Source organism: Gallinula chloropus (genome assembly GCF_964237585.1).
Source record: "Gallinula chloropus genome assembly, chromosome: Z".
Classification (NCBI taxonomy): domain Eukaryota; kingdom Metazoa; phylum Chordata; class Aves; order Gruiformes; family Rallidae; genus Gallinula; species Gallinula chloropus.
The window spans coordinates 62,475,880-62,502,393 of NC_140089.1; the positions used below are offsets into that span (position 1 = coordinate 62,475,880).

At 42.5% G+C, this 26,514-nt stretch overlaps 1 protein-coding gene across 1 annotated transcript; it reads right to left on the reverse strand.

Moving 5' to 3' along the window:
- Window positions 1-24,932: 24,932 nt before the first annotated feature.
- Window positions 24,933-26,294, reverse strand: GCNT4 (glucosaminyl (N-acetyl) transferase 4; the record flags this gene model as incomplete). The annotated part of the gene is made up of 1 exon (XM_084277943.1): window positions 24,933-26,294. The coding sequence occupies one exon, from the start codon at window positions 26,292-26,294 to the stop codon at window positions 24,933-24,935; it is 1,362 nt and encodes a 453-aa protein (XP_084134069.1).
- Window positions 26,295-26,514: the final 220 nt, after the last annotated feature.

The window sequence follows — 26,514 nt, forward strand, 5'->3', positions numbered from 1 at the left end:
CACCATCTTCCATCTGGACTTGGTGGACCATCACACTCTGGATGCCACCATCCAGCCAATTCCTTCCACTGAACACTCCACTGGATTTTGTTACTGCTGAGCAGTGCTTACACAGAGCCTAGGCCTTTTCTGCTTCTCACACCACCCCACCAGCAGTATATCTGGGTGTGCACAAGAAGCTGGGAGATGACACAGCCAGGAGAGATGACCCCAACTCACCAAAGGGATATTCCGTACCATATGACGTCATGTCCAGCAAATAAGGGTCTGGGGAAAGAGGAAGGAAGGGGAGGACAGTAGTGTTCAGGGTGATGGTGTTTGTCTTCCCAGATAACTATTATGTGTGATGGAGCCCTATTTTCCTCGAGACGGCTGAATACCTGCCTGCCCATGGGAATTCCTCATCTTGCTTTGCTTGTATGCGTGCCTTTTGCTTTACCTATTAAACTGTCTTTATCTCAACACACAAATTTTTCTCACCTTCACAGGCTGCTGGCTGGGGTTAAAGCATGGCTTGTAGGGAGCTGGCACAGCTATGTTTGTTTGTCTGCTCCATGGCACCATGACTCAGAAAGCACATATGACTGATTCCCATCTGCCTAGGGTGGAAGCTAGCAGAAGAGCCATACCATTTAGTTTTTGGAAACAAACACTGCTACCTAAGCAAGGAGCATTAGGCTCTCCAGTTGGTCCAAGAAGGTCCCTCCAGAAGCAATTCGGTGTTTTTATGGTGTGAAACCTTTTAATGAAATCCAACTTTGTGGCTTTTGTAACTAGCAACACAGAAATAATGCTTCCCTAATTACTAAGAAAAAACAACTGCAATTTTTGCCCCGCACATGTTCAACTACTTTCTGCCCCCAGCTCTTCATCAGCAGTGAGCAGGAAATTAAAAAAAAATATTTAAGAAAAGGAACGAAGTATCACCCTAATGCTGTTATTCTCACCAGCATCTATGTGAAAACACTCATAGTAGGAGATGCTGTCCTGCTGACAGGAGATTACTGTGTAGTTGTATTGTTTCTTTGATATCAATGTAGAAAATACTGAGAATCTGGACAAGCCAGCTTTTACTGCATCATGCTCTACTGTAAGAAAAGCAGCAACAAAAGAGAAGGCAAAGCATTAGAGATGGGGAAGCCCTCTTTAAGACCCACTATGAGGGTTAGATATAACAAAAGTGTTGTATAATCTGATGAGAAGGAACCACAGGTATTTGTAGATTACAAAGCAAGTTGTGATGATATCAACCCACAGCATGTTGCAGAGCTTGCAGTTCTCACCTAAGGGCAGGTAAAATAAGGTTACCTGTAAATTATTTGGGAAGGAACCTAATTTGCATTCAGGACATTTCTGTCAATAAAAACAAACTGTTTCAGCTTGCTGTCTCCCCTCATTCCCTTCAGTTCCTGGTTGTTAGCAAGCATCATCTTGTCTACAAGGCAATACAGAAGTTCCATCAAAAACATTTTGGTTTTATCTGGTCACTGGCCAGAAAAGACCAACTCTCTCTTGGATCACAGGGTAGGCTTTCCTCTGCTTGACTGAAAAAAAAAAACATCAGTCATATCTTAATTCTGGGTATGTAGAAAAGTCATCTTCCTAAAGTGTTTGTCTGTGTTCCCTATAGAGAGACCAACAAGATGCAGGGACAGACCAGCTTGCCCAAAGCTATCTGACCAAACAGGATCCAGTAATCCCAATTGCTTTGATTTGGCTTATTTGCCACTGAAAAAAAATGGGTCCAAGTATAGTGGTTAGGTTTTACTTGTTGGCAATGATAGAGCCAATCCCCTGTTTTGTGTAATATAGGGTATCTCTAAACAATTTGGAAGCAAACATAGCCATTTTCCTGGATGCAACCATCTCCTTGGCTATGGACATGCTTTGAGATTGCTGTGCTAATGCCAGTGGGGTTGGATTGCAGAAGGCATTACCAAAGGCTTTGGACAGCAACACAAAATATTCATAATAACAAGCAGATTCAGCCATCCTGATTAACTTAATGGCCTAGGAACTGTGAGGTTTTCTGTGTCTGCCTCTGACCAGCAGTTACATGGATAAAGAGAAAGTCTCATAATCACTGCATGTTCCATTTGAGCACAGTGAATCTATATTTCACTTTTGTTTTTTCACATGGAACTTCCTATACTTCAGCTTGCACTCACTGCCCCTTGTCCTATCATTGGCCATCACTGAGAAGAGCCTGGCTCTGTCCTCTGACTCTCGCCCTTTAAATATCCATAAACATTGATAAGGTCACCCCTCAGTCTCCTCTTCTCCAAGCTAGAGAGGCACAGCTCCCTCAGCCTCTCCTCATAAGGAAGGAGTTCCTCCACTCCCTCAGCTATCTTGGTGGCCCTGTGCTGGACTCTTTCAAGGAGTTCTATGTCATTCTTGAACTGAGGGGCTCAAGGCTCTGGGCTCTGCATCAAGGCTCCTCTGACCACATCAGCAAAAAGGGCCAGGGCTGGACCAAGGTCATGCTGATGTGCACTCAGGTAGTGAAAAAGTGGTGGACAAGGGATTGTGGAGAGTTAATCTGGATGGACATTTACCACCAGCTGTGAGAGGTTTTGGGAAGAGGCTGCTGCTACCCTGAGGAGCAAGCTCTTCACGCCTTAACCCTTTCTCTTGCAGAAGCAGCACCCTCAGAGGAGACCCCCAAACCACCTGGCACAGACTAAAATGTGCCAATTGCCATTTCTCTGCCCTGAGCCATTTCATTCTTTGGCTTGGCTGCAGCCAGCCCTGTTTTCTCATACACCTGGGTTGGTGATGCAGTTCGTGTTAGACAGTATGAGGTTCCAGTGTTGCAGTGCCTTTTCATCTGACTGATTTTGTCATTGCATGTGCTATGACTCCCAAACCGAAGTGTGGAAAACCCTCTCTCCCCTTTCCCTCTGATTTCCACCAGCTGTGTGCTTCCTAAAAAACCATGAGAAACATGAATCAGGGCAGAACTAGAGGTCTGTCAGCAAAGGGTCACATCCAGCAGTTGCAGTCAGCTCACTTTAACAACCTCTGACTGAGTATAGTTATTGAGTGAGACAGATTTTGTTGTACTTGTTCCTTTCACCAATTAATGTTAGTATAACAGCTTTCAGGAGAAGTCAGACAGGACTTCGGGGAGGCAGCTAAATGCAGAACTCCTCTGAGCATGGAGCTCTCTGCAAATGCAGCCTTTAATAAAAACCCTCATCATGTTCAGGCATTGCAAGTAATTAGTGTTTTCCCCATTGACGACTGCCTGAGAGTGAGTATGGTAATGAACTTAATTCCTGATGCAGAGTCAAATCATATTTCAGAAGTTTATGACTATGCCATCAGACAGGTATGTACATTCTCAAGGCTGAAAATTTGTATGTTACAACTTTCTAATGCCTTGCCTTGTTCCAGTACTCTCTTGGGTCTTGCAAACAGCTGGGATAAACTCTAACATCAGACAATGCACAGGGGCTCCAAACCCTTGATGTAGCCAGTGATCCTTTTTTGAAGAGATCTGAAAGGACTACAGAAAAAAATTGTTTCCTATGCATTATTCACAGACAGGAAATGCTGGAAAAGCATTTGTCTGCCCTGCTCATGGAGGATCAATTGCAACCTGTAGTTACATCTCCATGGACAGAGCTGCTTACATTCATACAGAGGCTTAAGTTTCTTGTTCTGCCAAATGGACAGCCCAGGCTTTTAATAGAACACAAGCTACAAATGCCTCAGTGATAATCTAATCTATTGATTTTCCCCTTCTACTTTTTCTCATACGTAATCAGATAGTTTCTTCTTGAGTCTGCTTAGTTCCTAGTACTACTACCACCCCACCACCACCACCCCCCCCCCCACACTCCGAAAAATAAATATGTTCAAAGCACTGAAAACAATATTTAGTGATCTTTCACCTTCTGGTACACATAAGGAGATTATGAATTTCCCAAGGTATTTTATAGGTATTTATGCAGCAAAGAACTTAGAATCCAACAGCTGCATTTTGTGTGCCTCTGATTCCTTTCTGAACAATTAACTCTTTTGGCTGGGTTCTTACCTCCTGCACTATAAAAAAAGCAGACCCCATAGAGAAAAAGAGCTACTGTAGTTTTATCTGCTGTAAAATTCAACCTGAATCACCAATGTCTCTTCAGCTAATTCACATGTAAAGCCTGCTCACATCTACAAGACCCACAAGACTTTATATTAAACTATTATTAGATGAGTGGCAGGAAAAACCCTGTTGTAGGAAAGCATTTGCAAGGAAAAGAGGATGTAGTCAGCAACAAGAGCTTATAGATGTTGCGCCAAGTAATGACAACCTTTTGAAGGTTCTGAGAGATTTACTTTTATCGTCTGAGGAGATGATCAGGACTTCATGGAACAAATGTTTTATTTTAAACACATGAGGAAGGAGGTCTCTGCTATCTGGGACACAGTGAAGCCAGATGTGAAGAAAGGGGAAGAAATAACTGAGATTTTTTTTCTCACACTAGAGCAGAGCAAAGCAAAGAGGAACAGGGGCAAAGCACTGTGGATACAGGTTGTGCAGGACCAGCAAAAGTACTGGGCCAGGTTCTGCTGGACTGGAACAGCTCAGGTCATGAACTGAGATGTGACTGGGCCAAACACGTCAGGGTGACGTGACCAAACTCACATCCCTTGTTCTTCTCTGTTTAACACATGCTTTCAAAATTCCCAAGAAAAGCTCTGGGAAGAATCAAACAGAGATCCCAAAGTTCAAACCTAAGCAACATCCTAATAAAGCAAGCTGAAGTAAGGAAAAAATGGAAAACATGAGTTCTTTCATATCTGAGCAATCTACCATAAACTGCTCTGATGGTGACACCAATAAAATGAGAAGAAATTAGCCAAAGTAATTAATAAGCAGTTTGTACTCATAAAAGCATCTCCCTAAGTATAGAGAGCAAGAAGGCAAGCCTTACACAGAGTCTAAAGAGACAGATACACATTGTACGCTGCCTGCAGTATTTTCTTTTTGAAGGGTACAACGGCATAATTGCTTTGAATCCGGAAAGCAAACACAAAGCCTTTAATTTAGTGCACATATTTGATATCTCCATTTGCATGAAAGTGTATGTGTACACACCTACAGACACACACACACACAAGTATGTAGTTATGCACATAGACATGCTTGGACAGGGGTGCTGCGTTTGCGGTCTCTGGCGCAGCAAGCAACCAGAGGCAGCCCTAGTAAATTCCACACTCCACCACCCCCACCCCCCCCCACAGTGAGTGACCAGATGCAAAAATTCCTGCTGGAGAAACATAACTTGCTTTGAACCCAGTGCTGTCTGGAGCAGAAACCTGACCTCCTTAGAGCAGCTGGCACAGAAGGGCTTCTGATGCCCTACTCACCACACACTGGCAGCAGCTTGCCAAGTGGCAGAGCACACCAAGCCAAGGGGAGGAACAAAACTTTCTGCTGTGCAGAAAACAGCTTGCTCATTGAGAGAAAGTTTCCTGTTTTCCCCAGAACCGTTAGAGCTCCCTACCTGGCAGGTTTCTGCAGAGGACTTTTTAATAATAATACAGAAGCGCTACTATTTAAAAAAAGAAATTAAAAAAAATCCACTAGAATGGTGTGGGGAAGCAGCTAGTCACAGAGGGCAGTCCTTGTAGCTTCCTTCATCTTCACCCACAGAGTATCAGACCCTCAAAAAGGCCAGACTCTGAAAACGTCCTTTTGGTTTTTTTCTTCATTTTCTGCCCCCTTACCCCCAGAGGCTGATAATTCTGAAAGCACAAGGCAGGTTTCTGTTGTGGAATGTCTTTGAAAACATACCTGACATTTGTATTAATTCCTCTTTCCCCAGGCTGGCTGCAAACCCCCATCCTTATCTCTTTCCTCAGATTTTGGCCTTTGAGCTTGCAGCATCCCCGGGGGTCATCCAGGGGCTGAAGCAGTGTTCCACTTCTCATTGTGCAGCCTGTGACCCCGTCACTCACAGCTCAGGAGCAGCCTTGTTGCCTTCACAGCCCAGAGGATACAGATTTCAATCGTGTGCATCCACCTGAACATGGCTTCAAAACAAAACACTTTTTGCCTGACAAAACAGTGTCTCTTCACCATCCATAAGTTTCTGTAGTGCTACGCATGTAGCTGAGAGAAGAGAGCACTCCTAGCAACACACAGGACCAGGATTTTCTGTGATTCTTCTGCCCAGCTTCTAAAAGATCTTTTTATCATGACCTCATGTGCATGACACTTAGATCCTACAATGCCCTATGCTACTGTGAGCTCCAAGCAGAAACCATATTCATCTGGAAGGACAAACAGTAGCCAAGCATGTACTGCCGATGTGCTTCTGAACACCTTCATCTAGAGTCAAAAGGGACCTATTTAAGGCTGTGAGCAATCAGCAACACATTAAAGGAGCTGAGGAACCTGAAGTCTCATGGAGAATATGCAAAAGCATCCCCTTGGCTTGCCAGATGTGCAGTGTCTAAGCCATCCCCTCTCTCTGTCCTCAGAGGAGCAGCACCACAATGGCACTTGCTCTAGGAGTCACTGCTAGAAACAGATATATTCACTCCAGAGGACAGCATCCTTAACATTAGTATCACCCTCCCTGTCTTACCTGCTGTGGCTCCCACAGAATGTTTGTTTCTATTTAGAGCCAGATTTGACAGTTGAAAGAAGAATAAAACACACCCAAAAAAAAAGAAGTACTTTGATCATGCACTGAGGGTGTTTTTAACAAATGCTCTATCACAGACAATGTGACACACTGGTTCTGTGGTTATTAGGAAAAAAAACCCACAAACCAACCGCTGTTAAGTGATAATAGAATAGTCTGCTACTTATTCTATAGAATTTTTTCAGCCACCTGTGAGAAAGACTGCTTCCTGACAAACCCTCAAGGATCCCTCTGTGCTGGGTTGCTCATAGAATTTTTGCTCTCATGTTCTCTGGCATCTTGGAGGGTCACTTTCACCAGGGAGCCACAGATGAGTGCCTACTGAAACATGACCACCTGTTACAATCTTCAGAAGTGAATGCAATGGTCTTCAGCAGAAGGGAGGAAACCTTACCCTGAAAATCATGCTTCTGGGTAGCAGCAAATGGGACTCATTGCTAAGGCTTGCAAGAAATGAATCAACAGACTGCTGGATAGCAGTTAATATGTGAAAATTCACATTAATTTGACTGTATAGTGGAAAATTTGGCTTCCTCAATTTCTACAGAGGCATCAGTCATTTTCTGACAAGTTCACAGATTCACAGAATTTTATAGGTTGACAGGGACCTCCAGAGATCATCGGGTCCAACCCCTACCCCCGACAAATCAGGTTCCCTAGGACAGGTCACACAGGTAGGTTTCCAGATGTGTCTTGAATATCACCAGAGAAAGAGACTCCACCACCTCCCTGGGCAGCCTGTCCCAGGGCTCTGTCACCCTCACTGGGAAAAAGTTTTTCCACATGTTGGTGCGGAACTTCCTGTGCTCCAACTTGCAGCCAGTGCCCTTTGTCCTGTCTCCAAAGACGACTGAAAAGGGGCTGGACATTTCCCCCTGCATCCCATACTTAAGATACTTACAAACATCCTTGTGTGCATGCAAGCCTTACAGCATTGACCCTTGCATCAGCTTTATTTTCCTCTTACCCATTTCTGTCACCACTTTTGCTATTACTTTGCTACTTTTTGACTACTCTGGTCCTTCCCAGAACAACTTTGTTCTGAGTCTCCGGTTTTTTCTTGGTGATAGTGACTTGCTCATCTCTCAGCTATATTCTTCCTATTCCCTTGGTGACCCAGATAAGCACAGCCTTATTTCCCATAATCTGAATGGCTTTTAATAGTCTAGTGTTAATGGGTCATGGCTAGCTGATCCCGGCAGCACCTTCCTCGTGTTTTGACTGTCGCCAGTGATCACATTTTATATTTGTTGCATGTCACTTACTGTCACTACCAGACAATCACTTGCAACAGGACACCAGATTGCTTTCAAGAGCTATTTCTGTGGAAAAAAAAAAAAAAAAAAGTTAAGTATCATTCATCCTCAACCAGTGAATGTGTTTCTGTGTTGCGAAAGAAGAGGGGAGTTGTTGCAAATGTACGGAATTAAATTCTCATGTCGTTTGACATAAATCTTCTTAGTGGTTATAAATGTGTATGACTAGCTGGCCCATATTACAGAATCCTGTTCTAATTTTAACATAATTTTTCATGAAATTAATCATATCTTTCTGGTTCATTTGTTAGAAGTCCTAATTACCATGGGTTGGATTATGCAGAATGGGAAGGTTTTCCTAGGTCACTAGTTATCTCTGCAAATAAAAGTGTCCTGAAAGCAGCCTATGCAATATCTAATAGCTTTTGTATGAAACAAATGGATATTAAAAGCTGGAGCTTAATGTTTGTTTGTGCAACAGCTAATGCAAATGACATCAAATCTTGTTCCCAGCTTCCAGAGCTTGCCTACATAAAATGCCTGCTATCACGGTGATTTTCCCAATGACTAAAGCAGACTGCACAAATCTTGATCTCCTGAAACCATTGAACCCTTGGCTGTGATTCTCACACTGTATCACTATTTGAACCAAATTTGCTCTAGGAATAACCAGATAGTAAAACAATAGTGGTTGGAATCTCAGTAGGTTGCACCTCCTTCCCACGAGATGTTGGACATCTGTCCTTCTAAACAGAATGCAGCAGAGCTGCTCAGGTAAGGAAATTAAAGACATTAGCACTTGTCCTCATTAAGGATCCTGTATCTTTTCAGTTGGGAGCGCATGGTAAACTTCGATGTAGATGCCAGAGAATAGAAAATTAAGAGACATTGAGCTCAGTGCTCTGACAGTCATGGAAAAGGGGAAAAAAAACCCTTGTATGAGTTACAGATTTTCTCCTGTTGTTATAATTTTTATGCTTTGCTTAGAGGGTTGGATGGGCTACTCTGAACTTCTGTAGGTAGCAAAAGAGCAAAGGCTGTGGAGGCAGACAGGGAAGGAGGCTTTCAACCAGAGCTGATGAGGCCAGGGCAGTAGTCTGAGTTGGCCAGGCCAAGCCAGAGCAAACCCACACTGAGCCAGACCCATGGCAGCACAGCGCAGGACTCAGCACAAGAAGTCCCTCCAAAACTGAGTAGCTTGGCCAAGCACAGCCCCCTTTTTCCTCCATTTGACAACACCTGTAAAGCCAGCTCTGAGTAGCTGAATGAATGGTGGATATATTACACAGACACTTCAGGTGACCCATCAGACTTTCCTCAGAGCAACCCTGATGGCAGCTCTGAGTGGTTAGGTCATGTACTGCACAAAGAAACCATGGCTCAAATGGCAGAAGTTTGATTTTTCTTAAAAAACAACGCCAAAATAAGTCAGATAACTGACATACATAAGACCATCTTTACTCCCTTCCCCATCTTGTGGGGAAGCTGCTACAAGAACTTTTTTCCCAAACTTTGCAGCTATGAACCGTCTTCATGAATCACTGTGAGGACCAGGTGGGCGCTTTGTGTGAATTGCCTGCTCACTGCTCAGAAGCGGTGCCTTGGGTGTCCAATCCCATTGTTTTTCATCTTTTTCTGAAGCACTGCCCCTCACAAAAGCAAAGGCAGTGGTTTTGCTAAAAGGCAGTCGGCGTTTCTGCATTGCTCCCGCCCCTGGCTGACTCACTGTTCTGAAGGTCACCCTCTGAAGAATTGACTGGATCGTGTTTAGGTATCAAAAGCTCCTCCCAAGAGCTCTCACAAACCATCAACAAAGAATAAAATCATCCCTACAACACAGAGTAAACGACCTTCACCATTTTACTTAGCTGTTAAGGGCCAAGCCTAGAACAATCTACCAGCAGGACTTTCAGGTCATTGCCGCACACTTTTTGGAAGGTGTGGTAAGTAACGTTTCCTCAAGTGGTTCTTCTGTACACAACATGACACATTGTTTTTTCAAGGGAGTTTTCCTAATAGCTTTTCATATCAGGGTTGTCAGAGATGAAAAGTGAATCGGAGCGTGGTGCATCAGTAAACTGCTCCAATGATGCATTTGCCCTACAGAAGCCACCAAACTAATGGAACTATCTAGTTTCAAAGGTTTGTCTGGGTTTTTTTTTCCCTTACTGCAAATTCGACTGTCTGCAACTTGTAGTCATGCAAACTGCCCTGTATGCTGTGTCCCCAGCTACCCCCTCATGTGATATTCAAAGGAGCATTACACAAAAAACTCAAGTCAGCAACTTTTAGGAATTAAAATGTTCTGATATTTCCTTACTGTACATCTTTGTCTGTGTTTGGTGCAGTATTTTTTCCAAGATTTGTTTTCAGCATCACACTGCTGCTTACCCCAATGACCACATCCCTGCCTGAGCTACAGGGCTGTGTACTTTGCAGGAGCCAACCCTGCAGATAACAGACCCTTGTTATCAGCAAACACAAGCCATAAATTCTATTAAGCAGTAAAAAACCCTCCATTCCGTAAGACACATGTTATATTACCATGAAATCACTCTAACCCTGTTAGAGATTCCTATGAATGTTGTTTCTTACAGGATAGAAAGCAGTATTGGGCACAGATGTTAGCTGGGAGATCACAAGAGCTCAAAGAACCTATCTTAATATGGATGGGACATGAGAAATCAATATTTTCCTACAGGGGTAGGTAACATATGCAAATGATGGCTGTGTCAAAATGGAATGACAATACTGGCAAATATAAAAAGCAGGAAAGCAGACCTTTAAAATTAAAAGGAAAGATTAAAATGAACACTAGAGAAATCCCCTTTCAGGGTGGAAATGTTACTAAATCTACCTAAGCCTCAACAAGGGTTTGATTATGTGTGCAGAGGCAAATTTTTGATGATTATGTGCAGATGCAAAGACAGACGAACATAATCATGGTTCCAGACCAGTTATTTACTATCTTCATTAATAATATACATTACTTTATATCAGCTAACTGCATATGATCACATCTTCTCAGTAAGATAAAAATTACGTCTGCTGGGAACCTGATACTGAAGCTGCTGCTTCCCACCACTTGTGGAAAGCCCAGGCTCAGGTCTGTTGTTCACCTCTGACATTTTCTGTTTGTCATTTGTTAACCAAGCATTAAAATGATCTAGGCTCCCTGTAAGGTTTATTCCTATGTGCTAAACTACTACACTGTTCAACCTCTAATAGTTAAGCATGTGTTAATCTCTATACTACCTTATGGTAACTTCTATATGTAGGGCCATAAAAAGCTGAGATTAAATGATATCTCTTACCCTGGTGCCCAACGGTCACGGTATTCCCAGAACTGTGAGTTCTGATGCTGTTAGAAATAGACACATAACCTGTACTGGAAAGGAAGAGAGAGCTTTGGTCCAAAGGGATTGCTTTGGCATTGCAAATCAGGATGCCTCAGAATCTCTGTAAAAATCTGATTACTTTTCTGGTGCTATGATACACCAGAATTGCGTTTCTTCAGGCTCTCATTTCTTCAATAAATTCTAAACTACAGTCTTGTAATTTCTCTATTATCTATCCCCAATTTCTTCTCACTATTCCAGTGGACTATAAAACATCCCTCCTCCTCTACTGTGGAAAAAGAGTGTGTTCCAGTTACAACCACTGTCCATTACAATCCTTAGGAAACACAATGATGTTCCTTGTCCTCCAAGTGTAATGAACCCGTATGTCTCCTCCCTCTCCCTCTTGGTAATACACAAGCTTCATTCTTACTGGCCCTTGAGGGAAGGAAAGTCTAAAGAAATACAAGGTGCACCTGGCTTATAGGGGCTTACCTTCTGGGTGACAGCCCCTGTGTCCATAGGGCAACAGAATGGGTTCCTCAATCAATGAGCACGTCATTGGAGAAAGGAGAAGGAATTCTGACTTCTAGCCTATAAAATCACAGATGACTTTCATAGGAAGTGCATATGAGTGAGCTGAAAATAAGATACTACAGATAGACAATGAGTAAATCACCATAAGGAAATTGCTTTGGCCATAACTTTGTTACTTCTCTAAAAACAGTCTCTAGGATCTGCCTGTGCAGTGCAGCTGTAGCAGGACTTAATGCATCTTAATGCATTATTCTAGCCAAGCTCTGTTGTGAAAGTCTGCTTCCTAGCTGCTCTGCCCTCACAAGCAGCACAAGAACGGCTCTGCGGTTTTCTTGGTCATTGCAAGACAGTTATGTAGGCTTGAAAGATGCACAAAGTAAGGAAAAGACAGGTCAAATAAGGACATGAAGCCCCTAATCAATGTCTGTGAGATCAGAGTGAAAACACACACACACATGTGTACATGCGTTCATCTATTTACGCTCATCAATATTAACTAGCAGAATGTACTAAGCAAAGGGTTTTTTCCCTTAACAGTGTGGGAGGAAGCTAGTATAAAGCAATCAGAAGAGAATCCTCAGAGTGACCTTCTGGGCTGATGTATGCTGCAGACATTCCCAAAGCTGATGGAGACAGCATGATTAATTTTCATAAATTATTGAACCAAAACCAACTTCCAGCATCTAGAAATAAATACCACATCGGTAACTGCTGCATTATTCACCGTACATGGGTTGACTGAAAATCTATGTGTCAAGCAGTGAGTCAAATGTTTATTCATAGTAGAGCGGTAACAAGGGTATGCATACACACACACAAAGCCACAGGGAGACTTACTTCCTAATAGAGGTACAATGCTCATTTATTATTTACTGCTAGTTTGCCTTGCAAGAGTCATTTATACTGTTAATACTAAAGGTGACATCAAGTCTCAGAATTTCAAGATGCATTCTGAGCGCTCCAGTTCCGTGCATGCTGGGTCTGTGTCCAGAGTCTTAACTTCTGTTCATACCGCTTTCTTGCTCATTTTAGACAACAGGTTTGAAGAGTACAACAAGGAGTTTCTCCTTTCCCCAGGTCAAAGGCAGGATACTGCTTTGTAATTCATTCTCCTTCCGTTTATCAGCACAGGTAGTATCACAGACAGCCTGCAGAGTAGAATTTACCCAGCCATAAATATGAAGAGTGCCACATAGGATAAACCAGAAGGGAAAGATGAGAAAAAGAAACCAGCAGAAGGAGGTACAGATTAATTTTTTTTAAAATATTTTATTTTTTTTAGAGGATTTGAAGAGCATACCAGTGCCATTGAGTTATTAATATTTGGTCAAACTCTCCTTGAGGATTTTTGCATAAGTTTCTTTAGCACTTCTGTTCTTCAATACATCTTGGAAACAGAAACTGTTCACTTCCAATAGCATGCTACCTATTACACCCTCACAGTAACCAGACATATTTCCACTGAGAAACTAGGAAAATATATTCACCTGAAAGCCTGAGTTTTTCATATTCAAGCAACAAAAAAGCTCAATGAGAATTTTTAAAACTTAACTTTTTTCAAAGAAAAATCAACATGGTCGCAGAATAAGTAACTTAATCAAAAGTCCAATATCCGGTACAACAGCTGTTTCAGCAGATATTTTCTGACAAGTTTACTGGTAACGTGCCCAAAGCTTCATAGTAATTCAATATCAAGCTCAGAGCTTTGTTGCAAAGCCAAATATAATTATCATCCCACTGACATTATTTAAATGGCTTTGTCATAGAAGAACCCAAGTAAAACAAATTTCTTGTACTTTTGAAATTTTTTTTTCCAAAGATATTGCACACCTGGGATGTCTTGTCTCTTCTTCATAGTATCACTCATGCTTTACTCTCACACCCTCTTTCTTGCAATATCAAACATGCCAAATTCAGGGACTGTCTGAATTTACACCTTTATACAGTAAAAGCAATACCACTTAAACGGTCTCACTTGAACACAATAAAGCCAGTATACACAAATTCACATTATTTTGCCTATATTCAGGCCCTCAGAAATTGCTGTTTCTTTATGTACAGATCCAGGAAGAAGGTAAGGCCCCAGGCATGTAATTAAGGCATTGGCCTGGATCTTAAATGGAGATTGTCTGAGGTAACTTTCATTTTTCAAAGTAATAAAAGTAATAATGCAAAAAATACTGACAAAAGCTAAAACAATAAAATGCACATTGGGGGCTGGGCAGGGGGAGAAGGCCTTCAAGTTATCTCAGCAAAGAGCTCCCCACTGCCTATATGCAGGCACTCTCTTCTCTGCCTCTCCCCAGCCTTCACTTTTCCCCCATGGCATCAGAAATCCCACAAATGCCTCACAAGTCCCAGGTGGCCTCACAGTCCTCTCTCTTCTCACAACAGCAAAGAGGGCTGCAAGCCTCCATGGTCTCTCTGCTTAGGCCTAGCATGGCTGTACCTGGGGGGACATCTGCCTCTGCATCCCTTCCAGAAACCCTTTGCAGCAGCAGGTCCTCCAGCTCTGACACCAGAAGACCACAAAGCAGCTCCACTCCTAGAACAGTATCTGCAAACAGAATTTTAAAAGCTATTTTAATATGAAACAAACATTTTGTAAATGTAGGGTAATGTGAACAAACCAGTTGACCAGTCCAGTTCAGCTGCAGGACCACAGTCTACTTATTAACACTCCTGTTGCCCTAACATATCAAAAAGCATTTCAGAATCATTAAAGATTTAAGATATCTGCCAGCAGAAGTGTAAAAATTATTTGCCACAGAGGTCATTCCTGACACTGGAAAACAAGCGAAAACCCAAGCTGAGTTGCTGCATCCACAGCAGAAAGGGTCAGTCCCTTGACACTGAGACCACAGGCACATGTTCCTAAGACAGCAGCCAGAATTACTAGCAGAAATTACATTTTAACTCCATGGTTCATTCATGCTTCAACCACTTCTCTTACCTCCTAAAATTTGATTAAGCTTTAATCTTTCTCTGGGGGGCCCTCATGAAACCTGGCAATCTGAAGTTTTAAAAAATCTGTTTCAGGAAATGGAAAAATAAGTTTTCCTGGTAACAGGAACAGGATTCCTGCGGAGGCAACGACCAGCAAGAAGAAACACTTTGAAATCTTAAGTGGGATTGTGCTGGGGGACAAAGCAGGGAATCCCACCAGGGATCACTCAAGGTGTGACTGTGCAGCAGTGAGACCTCTTCATTGACTTCAGGGGCAGATGTTCCATTTCAGTAACATATGACCCACTAAAAACTTCATCTTCGCTTTCAGACCGAGTCTGCATCGCTGGCTGTTAACCTTCCTTCACCCCATAGACAGAGACTATCAATAGGCACATTAGTATAGCAGGCTGTGGCATGAAAGCTCACATACATCATCCTATTGCTGCAGGACCAGCAGTTTTAAGTGACAGCTGCAGACCTTACCCACATACCCAATCCAGAAGCATCATTCACTGTGGTAGACACCTGAGCTCCTACGTTTCAAGTCCCAGAGCCCACAACTACTGATCTGAATTGCTGGGTCCACATCAGTTTCCCTGATCTCAGGGGTTTGGGCCTTTATGTTGAGGTGTCTCTAGTAGTCTAATAACTTTGATTAGGCTTATGACTTGTTACTGATGTAACTGCTTGTATACACACTGAGCAGATGATCTTCCCCTTCACTGCCTATTTTCCTTCCTAACAAGAATAAGCTACATAAGGATGACCACTGTTAAACAAGTACTACTTCTCCTACTAGTAGTGTTTCAGCAGCGTCAAGAAGAGCAGAAGAATTAAAGCTAGACACTTTCACATGTCGACCATCATTACTGGTGTTAATGAATCCAAGGGCCCTTTATGTTGGCAAAGGTACTTATGAGCAAATCCCACTCCCACTTGAATATAGCTCTACTTTTTCCTAAGTTGATTCTATGATTTTATCTGCAGGGCTGATGAAAAGCAGCCTGGCTTCTGCACAATACAGACCATGAAAAATCAGAGTAATTCCCACATCAAACCTTCAAGTTAGAGCTAAATTACCAATACTTTCAAATGACATGGGATCAAACATACTCCTTGGCGATTTGTTCCAAAGGCAAATTCCTTTGCTGAGAGTTATAATTTGAATGTTATTGCTAATAACTGGCATCATGTTCCAGCTACCTGACCTCCATTATATTTTCTGTCTGCTAGATTAAGCAATCCTGTAGCAGCTGATCTGTGCATTTTCTCCGTCTATGGCCCAAGATCAAGATGCGTTGGTTTTGTTTTTTTTTTTACTTGGGGGTAAAGAAAGGCAGGTATGTCCATTTATCAGAAGCATTGACAGAGCTTCTTTTTGGCTGCTTTTCCTTCCCTCTGGGTGTTCTTTTGCTTATATCTGGTCAAGTCGCTCATGTATGACTCAGTTTACATTAAACAGTCAGCACGTGGTTTGTTCACATCAGTGGGGTCAACTACAGTGATAAACAATGTTCATTGGTTGTGGCTTCTAGGACTCCTCAGCAAGGAGCCACATAAAGATTTGCTTTTCTATACATATAACAAAAAATTAAGAACATTATCAAATGGTTGTTCACAACAATAAATTCAACAGAAAACAGAAACAGAGGGATTTTGAAGTAGTGTTTACCTGGTGGCCAAAGGAAAGGAGAATGAATCCACTCTTAGAAAGACTTCAGGTCCAGTCTGTTGTGAAGCAATGTAATCAACCAGGGGTTGAACTCCCAAGGTTTGTCAATACAGTCTTCAAACACACACACACACAACCTCAGAGACAAGAGAAGCTGCTGGGTGCCCTACCCTTCAACTGACAGCACTCCAGAACTGCATAACTTTCTGACTCTGCAAAACCAGCCAAATCTGAACTGAACTGTCTGAGCAGGTAGTTCTCTCATCCCTCTGCCATGACTGGGTGGATAAAATTCATCTTCTCAATAGTCTTGCCAGCTAAATCAGCCTTGTACATTCAGCTCAATTAACAGCGCCCAAAAGAGAACGTAAGTCCTCTCCCTTTACAGCCTAGCAGTTACTGTGCTTACTGAAGCATGGAGACTCGCTGCCTCTTGTTGGAGAAGAAGGCACCAGCCACCAGGAGAACAGATATTCAGAGCCATCTCTTTCAGACACTATGCAAAGTGCCACTTGTTGAATAGGAAACATTTCGGTTTAATTTTAAACAGTCTGTGAGCAACACCCAAACTTCACGCTAACCTGTCAATGGTGGGAAGCCTGTAAGGCAACTGAAACCCTTGTCAAATCAAGTTCATGTCACTCTACTCCTCAGCTGGACTTGAACACCATGCAGAACTCAGCAGTTCAGTTGCTAAAAAGTCTGAAGTAAATTTGGAAAAAGTCTGTCAAAAAAACCCTTAACCAACCAAAAATAGAGTTATGACAGCAGAGTAATCTGTTTCAGTGAAATGTTGGCTAAATACTCTTGGAAAGCAAGTGAGTTTCAGCTCCAGGTTAAACTAGCTCACAGAGTGCAACACATCTCCTTAATGCAACCCAAACATCAACTTTCTGCATCTGTCCATCTGAGGGGAATACATCTGCATGCCTGTTGGCATCCACTGCAGCCCAGCCCTTGTCTCCACTCTTTCTCAAGGAGGCAATAACTGAGGTCATCATCTGTCACGTTTCTTTGATCCAACAGCCTTTAAACACTGCCAGGTAGGATAACTGCTTCTAGCCCAGTGGGAGAGAGGCCTCCTCTTCTGGTGACTGCAGTGAGCGGTGCCTCACCAGGGATGGGGAAGGACAGTGTGGCCTCTGAGGCACTGGGTAAGCTGGCAATGGTGCCACAGTGCCAGCAGCAGCTCTGTAGTGTGTGTGTGTGTGTGTGTGTCTGTCTGTCTGTCTGTCTGTCCACCAGCAGAAAGGATGGCAGCTCACTTCACGTAAACTGAAACGAACGCTTCCAGGTAAGTGCTCCGGGTAAATTTTTAGTGTCTTCACTTCTTGTTATTCTGATATATGAAATGCCTCAGGTTTCTGAAACTGAATATAAAACAATCCACTTAATGACCATGGAGAAACAAAATGCTACGGCTACTTAATTTTAGGATGACTCAGTTCTTAATGTCTTCAGCTCTTTATGGCTTTATGACTTCAGAACCTGATTCGTCTGCCTTGGTTTCAAAAGAGGACAAGGTATGCAGTACAAGAAGATGTATTGTGTCTGTTCCCAAAATAAAAGCACAGAGATTTCAAATAAATCTTCATTTAAGAAAGCCATGAGAGAGAATTCCATGATTCTTCAGCCAATGAAAGCAACACAGATAATACAATTAACTGTATGGTCTTGAAAATTACAATCCTGACATGGTCTAAGGAAATGAAACAGAGGCAGTGTTTGCTCTTCAAGCTGAGTGGGCTGACTCCTGCTCCAGCTCGGTTTCTGGGGCCAGCTCCATCCTTGGGAAGCTGTGCTATTCAATCACTTGCATACCAATGGCCAGATGTTTTTCTGGTTCTGCTCCGTCTTCTAGAAAATCTGGAATCAGAATCCTGGCAAATAAATAAACCATCTAACGTGCAAATGCTTTTACAGAGTATTTTGAAAAGAAGAGGGATGAACCTTTACCAACTCTAGGTATTCACATCCCAGATGAGCTAAAGCTTGGAAATAAGGTTGCATTTTTAAGAACATTATTAGCAATACAAAAAATTACTCTCCAACTGACTGTGAGAGCAGCTGCATGTATTTTATCCCTGTTCAGTCCCAGCATCACCTGTTTTTTCAATTATGTGGAATTTATCTTCCCCTTTTTTGGTGGCACATAATTTTACCCTTTCGAATGTATCTTCCTGACACAGCTTTTTTATACATAACCTGTACCAAACAGAATTGAAGACAAGAGGAATAAGTTATGTTTGGCATAGGAACAAAGGATAAATTTGATAACTTTTCCTTGAAATGCAAACAAGAGTAAAATATGGGTAATCTAGTGATGGAAGTTCCTAACTGTTGCACCAGTTCAGGCCCATGGTAGCTGAGCACATACATGTGTCCTGATAAACCAAATTAAATGGAAATTCAGCCATGCCACATGCTGATCGTATTAAGAGCCCTTAAACCTACTACGAGGCAGAAAGCAAGTTTTGAAATCCAAAGCAGCTCAGAGTAAATGAGAGGTAAGTGTTAAAATCTATCAATATGGGTTTATTCACAGAAATCACAGAATTATCAAGGTTGGAAAAGACCTAAAAGATCATCCAGTCCAACCATTCACCTATTACTACTAGCTCCCACTAAACCATGTCCCTCAATACAACGTCCAGTCTTTCCTTGAACACCCCCAGGGTCGGTGACTCCACCACCTCCCTGGGCAGTGCATTCCAGTGCCTGACTACCCTTTCAGAGAAGTAGTGCTTCCTAATGTTCAGCCTGAACCTCCCCTGCCGCAGCTTGATACCATTCCCTCTAGTTCTGTCGCTGTCTACACGGGAGAAGAGGCCGACCCCCAGCTCACTACAACCCCCCTTAAGGAAGCTATAGAGAGCCATAAGGTCTCCTCTGAGCCTCCTCTTCTCCAGGCTGAACAATCCCAGCTCCCTCAGCCGCTCCTCGTAAGGCCTGTGTTCCAGACCCCTCACCAGCTTAGTAGCCCTCCTCTGAACGCGTTCCAGGGCCTCAATGTCTTTCCTGTAGTGAGGGGCCCAAAACTGAACACAGTACTCGAGATGCGGCCTCACAAGTGCTGAGTACAGGGGGACAACCACCTCCCTGTTCCTACTAGTAACACTATTTTTGATGCAAGCCAGGATGCCGTTGGCCCTCTTGGCCACCTGCGCACACTGTCGGCTCATGTTCAGCCGTGCATCAATCAGTACCCCCAGGTCCATTTCCTCCACACAGTCCTCCAGCCACTCCGCCCCAAGCCTATAGCGCTGCCTGGGGTTGTTGTGGCCAAAGTGCAGGACTCGGCATTTGCTCTTGTTGAACCTCATGCCCAGCTCTCCAGCCTGTCCAGATCCCTCTGTAGGGCCTCGCTACCCCCAGGCAGATCCACACTCCCAGCCAATTTAGTGTCATCTGCAAACTTACTGAGGGTGCACTCAATGCCCTCATCTAGGTCATCAATAAAGGTATCAAGTTAATAAAGAAGCTGGGTCCACTGTATTAAAAGGTAAGAAACAACCATAGGAAACAAAACGAAGCATAACATTTCCGGGAGAAAATAAAGTGATGTCTTCACTTCTGCCATTTCAGACCTCCCTAGGAGCAGAAATACTTTTCTGTTAACGGAAAAGTCCTGTAATTAATCTACAGCTAATATTTTCATGTGTTAGATAAAAATGCACATACCCCTCTATTTTCACCCTATTTTCTATGGTCCCTAGCAATTTAGCACTAAAGTCATTGCATGTGGTTATTTCCAACTGTATGACTTCCAGTTCCTGTTATGCTTATGAATAAATGGTGGCTTGAACCTCTACAGTGTAAGATGCAGCTATTCATATATCCCAGCTGTTATGGTATGGTGGTAATAATGCCACCTGCAGCATCTCTGTATACTCTCTAATCTTCCCATCACCCCAGGTGAAGCTTAAGCTTTGCCATCCTTGCCGTCTCTGAGAACAAACTCAGTCAGAGAAAAGAGGCTCAGCAACAGAAAATCTGCTGTGTTTAATTAAATCACAATGAAGTCTCTAATTGTAGCCCAGGGAAGAGTCTTTTAGATAAAGTCATATGTGTGATAGCAAACACTTGAGATCCTAAGGTGGAAATCAGTCACTATTTTTTCAAATTAGCACATCTTCAAATGGGTTTCTACAAATAAGGCAGCAAACATCATTAAAAGCCATTGACCTGCCTTGAGCAAAGTAAAAAAATAAAATCAGAGGTTCTTTTTTCTGCCTGCTCTGATGCAGCTAGGACCATCTCCTGAGGCTTTCTGTAATCCCCTAGTCAAGCTGCAGTAAATTTTCAAGATTTTTTCAGAGCACCTGTTTTTTGCAAGAAGTTTTTTCCTAAATATACTAGCTCAAGTCTACCTCAGTCAGAGATGGCAGGAGCAATCTTGCTATATGCAAGCACTTCCATTCAAGCAAATCTCTGCTAAGACACATACAGGACAGCTCTGCAGCAAGAAAATGTTGCCCTGTTCTCTCTTTATGGTACACCATCCTGATCCTTCCTGTCTCACTTGAGAAAATACCTTGTTCAAAGGTATTTCATGGCTTTTGCCTTCTCTGTCTTATAAAAATAATCGATACCATAAATATTAGTATACTTCAGGTATAGAAAAACCAAAGGGCCTGGTAGTTCTGAGAAAACAGGACCAGGATAAAGAGTTCAGCTACCAGCTTGAAATATCAGGTGCAACTGGGGTATTTTCAGCACAGATTTACCTCATCTTGCTAACAGATCCCATTGTTATGAAGTATCTTTTCTGTGTAAGTGGAACTTATCACTACCAAGAATGATGCAACTTCTGTAAAAACACCAAATAGGAACAGATACTGTACCACAACTAACAACCAAGGTCACTGGTGTGCCACACTTACTCTACATTTGCTGCCCAAATACTGCTTTTCTCGTGTTCGTACATTCTGATTCGAATGCCACAGTAATGACATAGCAGCCTTAGAAATGCTCAACAGGCCAAGTCTGATTTAATTACAATTACAGATTAGGTATCTAATTTCTTGTCTTTCCTTTCACATCCTTTTATTTCAATGTCAAAGAAAATACGTTCCGAGGCATTTATGTTTGTGTATACTATCCTCCTGACGCCACGTCCAGCCTAATAAACTCATTAGCGAGACAAGTTGTACAAATGCTGTCTCTGTGTCTCTTTCATTAAAGCTCATTATTTCCCTTTCTCTCTCACTTGCATTCGGCATTTTCGCTGCTTTGAGCTACTGAAGAAACAGTGAGCTAGACCTGTACACCAGTGCTGATGGCCAGGAGCACCAGCACCCTGCCCACGCATCATTCCAGAATGGAAAAATCAGGTTAACTGATAGTCCAGATGCTCCCTGCAGCCAGCACAGGCCAGGGTGGGGGGAAAAAAATCTGGCACAGGGCTTCTTCAGCAGAACAAAGGCAGAGGGAATAATCTAATAAGTGCAAATGTACGTGCATTTCAAATTTGTAAAATAACTTAAAGAGGAATCTTTTTCATGAGTAGTGAGGGAGTGGAAGAGAAGAAGAGGCAAGGGATGTCTGAGCTTTAATAAGGAAAAAGAAATAAAATCCTGTGAGAGCAGAATGGCGGATGACTGCCTATAATCTCAGTTCCATCCCAAATAAACTTTCATATTTGCTTTGCCATAGACTAGGTTCAGCTTCTGTTCTCACAGAGGGAGAGGTGTTTGTGGATCATGCCTCAGGTCCATTTTTAGCAAAGACAGACCTACCTGTGTAAAAAGCAAAGGTGATGAAGATAAATAATGAAGTTATTTGCCATCCCTGTAGACTAATCACTTAACTGTGATAAAAGGCATTGGTAGGGCATCTACATTGATGAATGCAAAGTCAAAAAACAGACAAAATTATTAAAAGATTAAGAAACTCTCATTTTGGCTGTTCTTTTTCCTGGAAACATTGGAAAATATTGCCCAGAAGGCTGCAGAATCTTCCTTAGAGATCTGCAAGACTCCCTGGGACAAAACCCAAGAAATCCAAGCCAAAATTACTGTTGATCCTGTCATGACCGGGAGGCCCAGCTAAATGATCTTCCAGCCTGAGGGATCCTGTAATGTTTGTGAACTTCCTTTCTACAAGCCTGAATAGCCTTCCAAACCAGAAACACCTACAACTCAGTAGAAAATCAACACTTCATGAGGTGGCGACTATGCCTGTACAATTTGTACTTCCCTCTGACGTACTGGGTGATGCTGTGCCATCTCTGCATCCACTTCTTCACTACCTAGGAAGCACGAGATGCCTTGGTTCAAACTAGCCAAATTACAGGCATCATTCAACACAGTTTAGTTAAAGTGGAATGAAGTTGCATGTTGATTGAAGTTATTTACTTCAGTTAAGTTCAATGTGCTGGTGGGTTATTTTTATAAATTTGCAGTAGGGTGAACCACTCAAACACAAATGGGAATGTATGTATTTGCATACATAAAACCAGTTTAAATAAATAAAAACTTTTCAATAGATCAATAGATAATATATGTGTACAGAAGGTAGTAGCCTGGTTATCTGGGATCGCAACATCCTCTTTTATTTACCTTCTACCAGGCAGGAACTCTATATACAAAAGTACTGATGTCTGAAACTGCAATTACTGTCAATATTTCATTTTCTACAGAGTGTCTATAAATCACAGCAATGACAACCCAGGGTAGACATAGCAAGTCACTGAAGGAATCAACACACTTTAAAAATAATCCCCATTTATTTCAGAAACAGTACATCAAAGAAATACTTCTTCTGTGTATCCACAGACTTCATAAAGAGTTTGATAAGTAATTAGTACTCTGCAACAAACCCACACCACTCATAGGTTTTTAAGTGCTTAGCAAGATAATAGAACATCATTGTTCCTGTATTACAGCTGGAACAGAAAACTCAGATGATTTGTCTTAAGTCTTATAGGAAACCAGCATCAGGGCTGGGAAAAAGGCCTGCAATGTCTGATTCTCAAATGCACTCTTAAGCCACATATGACTTGACCATGACATAAACAAGAACTGAGACAAAAAATGACTTGGTTCTTTCAACTTACATTTTTTCATGGGGACGAGACATGGTCATTATTGCATCAACGCGTGGATTAGTAATACCAGATACCCCAAAGCCACTTGTCAGAAGATGCTCCTTAGTAAGAGCCATATGGGTAGAAAGAGGACAGTAGCATGGAACAAGCTAGACCACAGAGTCCACTAGAAGTACCGAAACTGAACACTTGGCAAAGCAATGTTCCAGAGAAATCCCCAAAATGGTAACAGGCATCTATTTCTAAGATGCAAGAGTTTCTATAGAGATCCCTGCACTAACAAACACTACCCTCTCGCTGTAGCATGGAGATCCCAGCTTCAAGCAGAGTCCAAGGCTGCTTTGCTGCCAGAGAGCCTGGCAGGACCATGGGAAGCAGAGGCTTTTCGAGAGCTGCTGCTCGGGCACCCGTCAGCCCAGGATAGTGGCAGTGCAAGGCCATGAGATCTGCACAGGAACATGTGTCTACACAGGGTCTTCATTTCTGCAATATGGCAGTTCTTAAGATTAGCACCCGACTTCACGTTTTGCATTTCAGCATAACACCACATTGCTGAACACTAGTTAGAAACAACACTTGTTATCCACTCTGTGTGTAGATATACTGTCTCAAGAGGACTGGGATTTCACAGCAGGGTATTTCTATGGGCAGAGATAAACATTAATATTGACCTTTTTTTGACACAGATATCTACTCTAAGGGGCTGCAGAGACTGCCATTTGGGCATGCTCGTACATTGCCTCTGAAGAATAACAGCGGATAATTCTGTCTGAGTCAACCACCACTGATTTCATAGGCATGGCACAGCACCTGAGCACATGCTCCACGGGAGGAAAAGCAACACAAAGATGAGCTGGGAGAAGAGAATGAGGCTACAGACAGTGCAGTATCTAAAGATTTTCTTTCCCTTATATCATCCCATCATATTCTCATTGCAAAGATATTTATTAGTTCCCACAGTCAGGATGTTTGGGACTTCAGGTGAGGCCACACGGCTCATTTGGTGTCACGCTGATCTCTTGTGTTTTCTCCATGAGCTGGGCACTCCCAGTATGCCTGAGGTAGCAGATACAGAGATCTTTGTTTCATACCTTTAAGAAAAAACAAAAACGAAGGAAAAAGGGACAGGCAGACAGATGCATTGGAATGTCTTATGAAAGACACAAACACACTTGATGTAAAACACATTTCTGAAACACTCCATTGGGACAGATGGCGTCAAAGCCTCCAAATGCATGCTTCACTGTCTCAAAGTCACCCTGAAGAACAATTACAGGATTATTGTGGCAAGTTACAAAACAGTTGATCAGAGAGGCATGACTTTTCTTAAATAAAAGGCCAGGAACCTGGCTCTCCAGGGCTCTGAACTTTGTGCAGAACAGACATTTCACCCACTAACATCCTGCAGCAGGTCAAGGCAGAGGAATTGCAGGCACAGTGCTACAACAGCATACAGTACTGACAGCAGGGAAGATGGTGCTGCTACAGTGAGGCATTCGTAATGTGCAGAAAGTATTCATCGGACGAGCGATACACCCACTCCTTCTGTTGTTCTGCCAGGTTTTCTGCCAAGCATTTTAGCAGGATAGGGTCTACTTTGGAGTCAAACTTGTTGGCGAACCAGTGCCCGGAGTTCAGAAGCCATCTTAATTCTGCAGCCCCGTAGATGCAGACACTGCGAAGGTGGGTACCAGTGCAGGGAGGATACAAATGGTCTTCAAGGTAATTCCATTTCACCAGGCGAGTTTTGCTTTGTAGGTCTGTTATGTCCTGGGCTGACCTTGGAACTTCCCCAGGCACTCCAGGAACACGTACAAGAGTGGCCCAGAAATGCTCATCCGGAGAGTACGTATCCCTTGACCACTCAAAAAAGTCTTTTGCAAGAGAGCTTTCCAGAGTATACTGAATAAACGCTCGGCTTAAAATAAAATAGGCACTGCCTACAAATACCTCAATATTATGAGGTGGCGGATTCTTGGAGATGTTGGTTTTGACAGGCATCTGCATGTATTCATAAGGCACTTTCATCAGTTCATAGTGATAGGTAAAACGTTCTCTTTTGCTGCTGCTTGGCTTTATAGTTTCCAGCATGTTTCCTCCACCGAGTTTCTTCAGTTCAGCGACCAACTCAAAATTTGACCTCAGAGGGAAATCTTGGCCACACAAATTAATAACATAAGTCCAGGGAACTGAAGAGTCCATCAAATCAGACAAACAGTTGAAATCTGCTTGCAGCCGTGAAATATGTGCATAGTCCACTGTCTCCAGTTTTGATGCAATGAAAACATTGGGGAAACATTTAGCTAGATTGTTCATAGCAGACTTGAAATTTTTCGCTGCTTTTTGGTCATAATGGATGCAGTAAATATTTTGATGGCTGTATAACGAAAATATGAGCCTTTCTACCATCACTGCGTCTTTGTGAACAACCAAAGAATAGGCAATTGGAAAGCTCTCCTCCTCTGGAGAAACAGGTTTTAGGTGGTATTTCCTAAGTGAACGATACACGTGGCAATCACTTGTCATTGCTATGACATCTTCATCAGCTAAATCAATTATCTCTTTCCTTCTTATCTCTAAACTTTTGCCGATTTCATGGGGATCTTGTTCATATATAGATGAACAATTAACTTCATCCTGGAACTCATTTCTAAGGTACGAATACCTGTTTCTAACATAAGAAGAAGTGCTCAAGAAGTGCTCAACCAAATAAATACCCTTAGAGGGGAAAAAGTGTCTTTCAACATGGAGGAGCTTCAGCAGTGCAATCAGCCACGCGGTAACACATAGGATCAGGATCTTCCTTCGTGAGGGGCATTTGTAGGGACACTTGCGTCTCTTCATTCTGCAGGAAAACAGACATGATTGTGTATCAAATCAGGAACAAAGCATCAGAGGCAATTCCAGCTTCTAACAACGACATGTGCATACCAGTCTGTCTACAGCATAAACACCTCCTTAGCTGGACAGAGCACTGGAAATCTGCAGTTTCTTCTTAATCACCATGTTAATTCAGAGACAGATTTTACCACAATAACAGGCAAGGATTTCATTGCCCTGAATT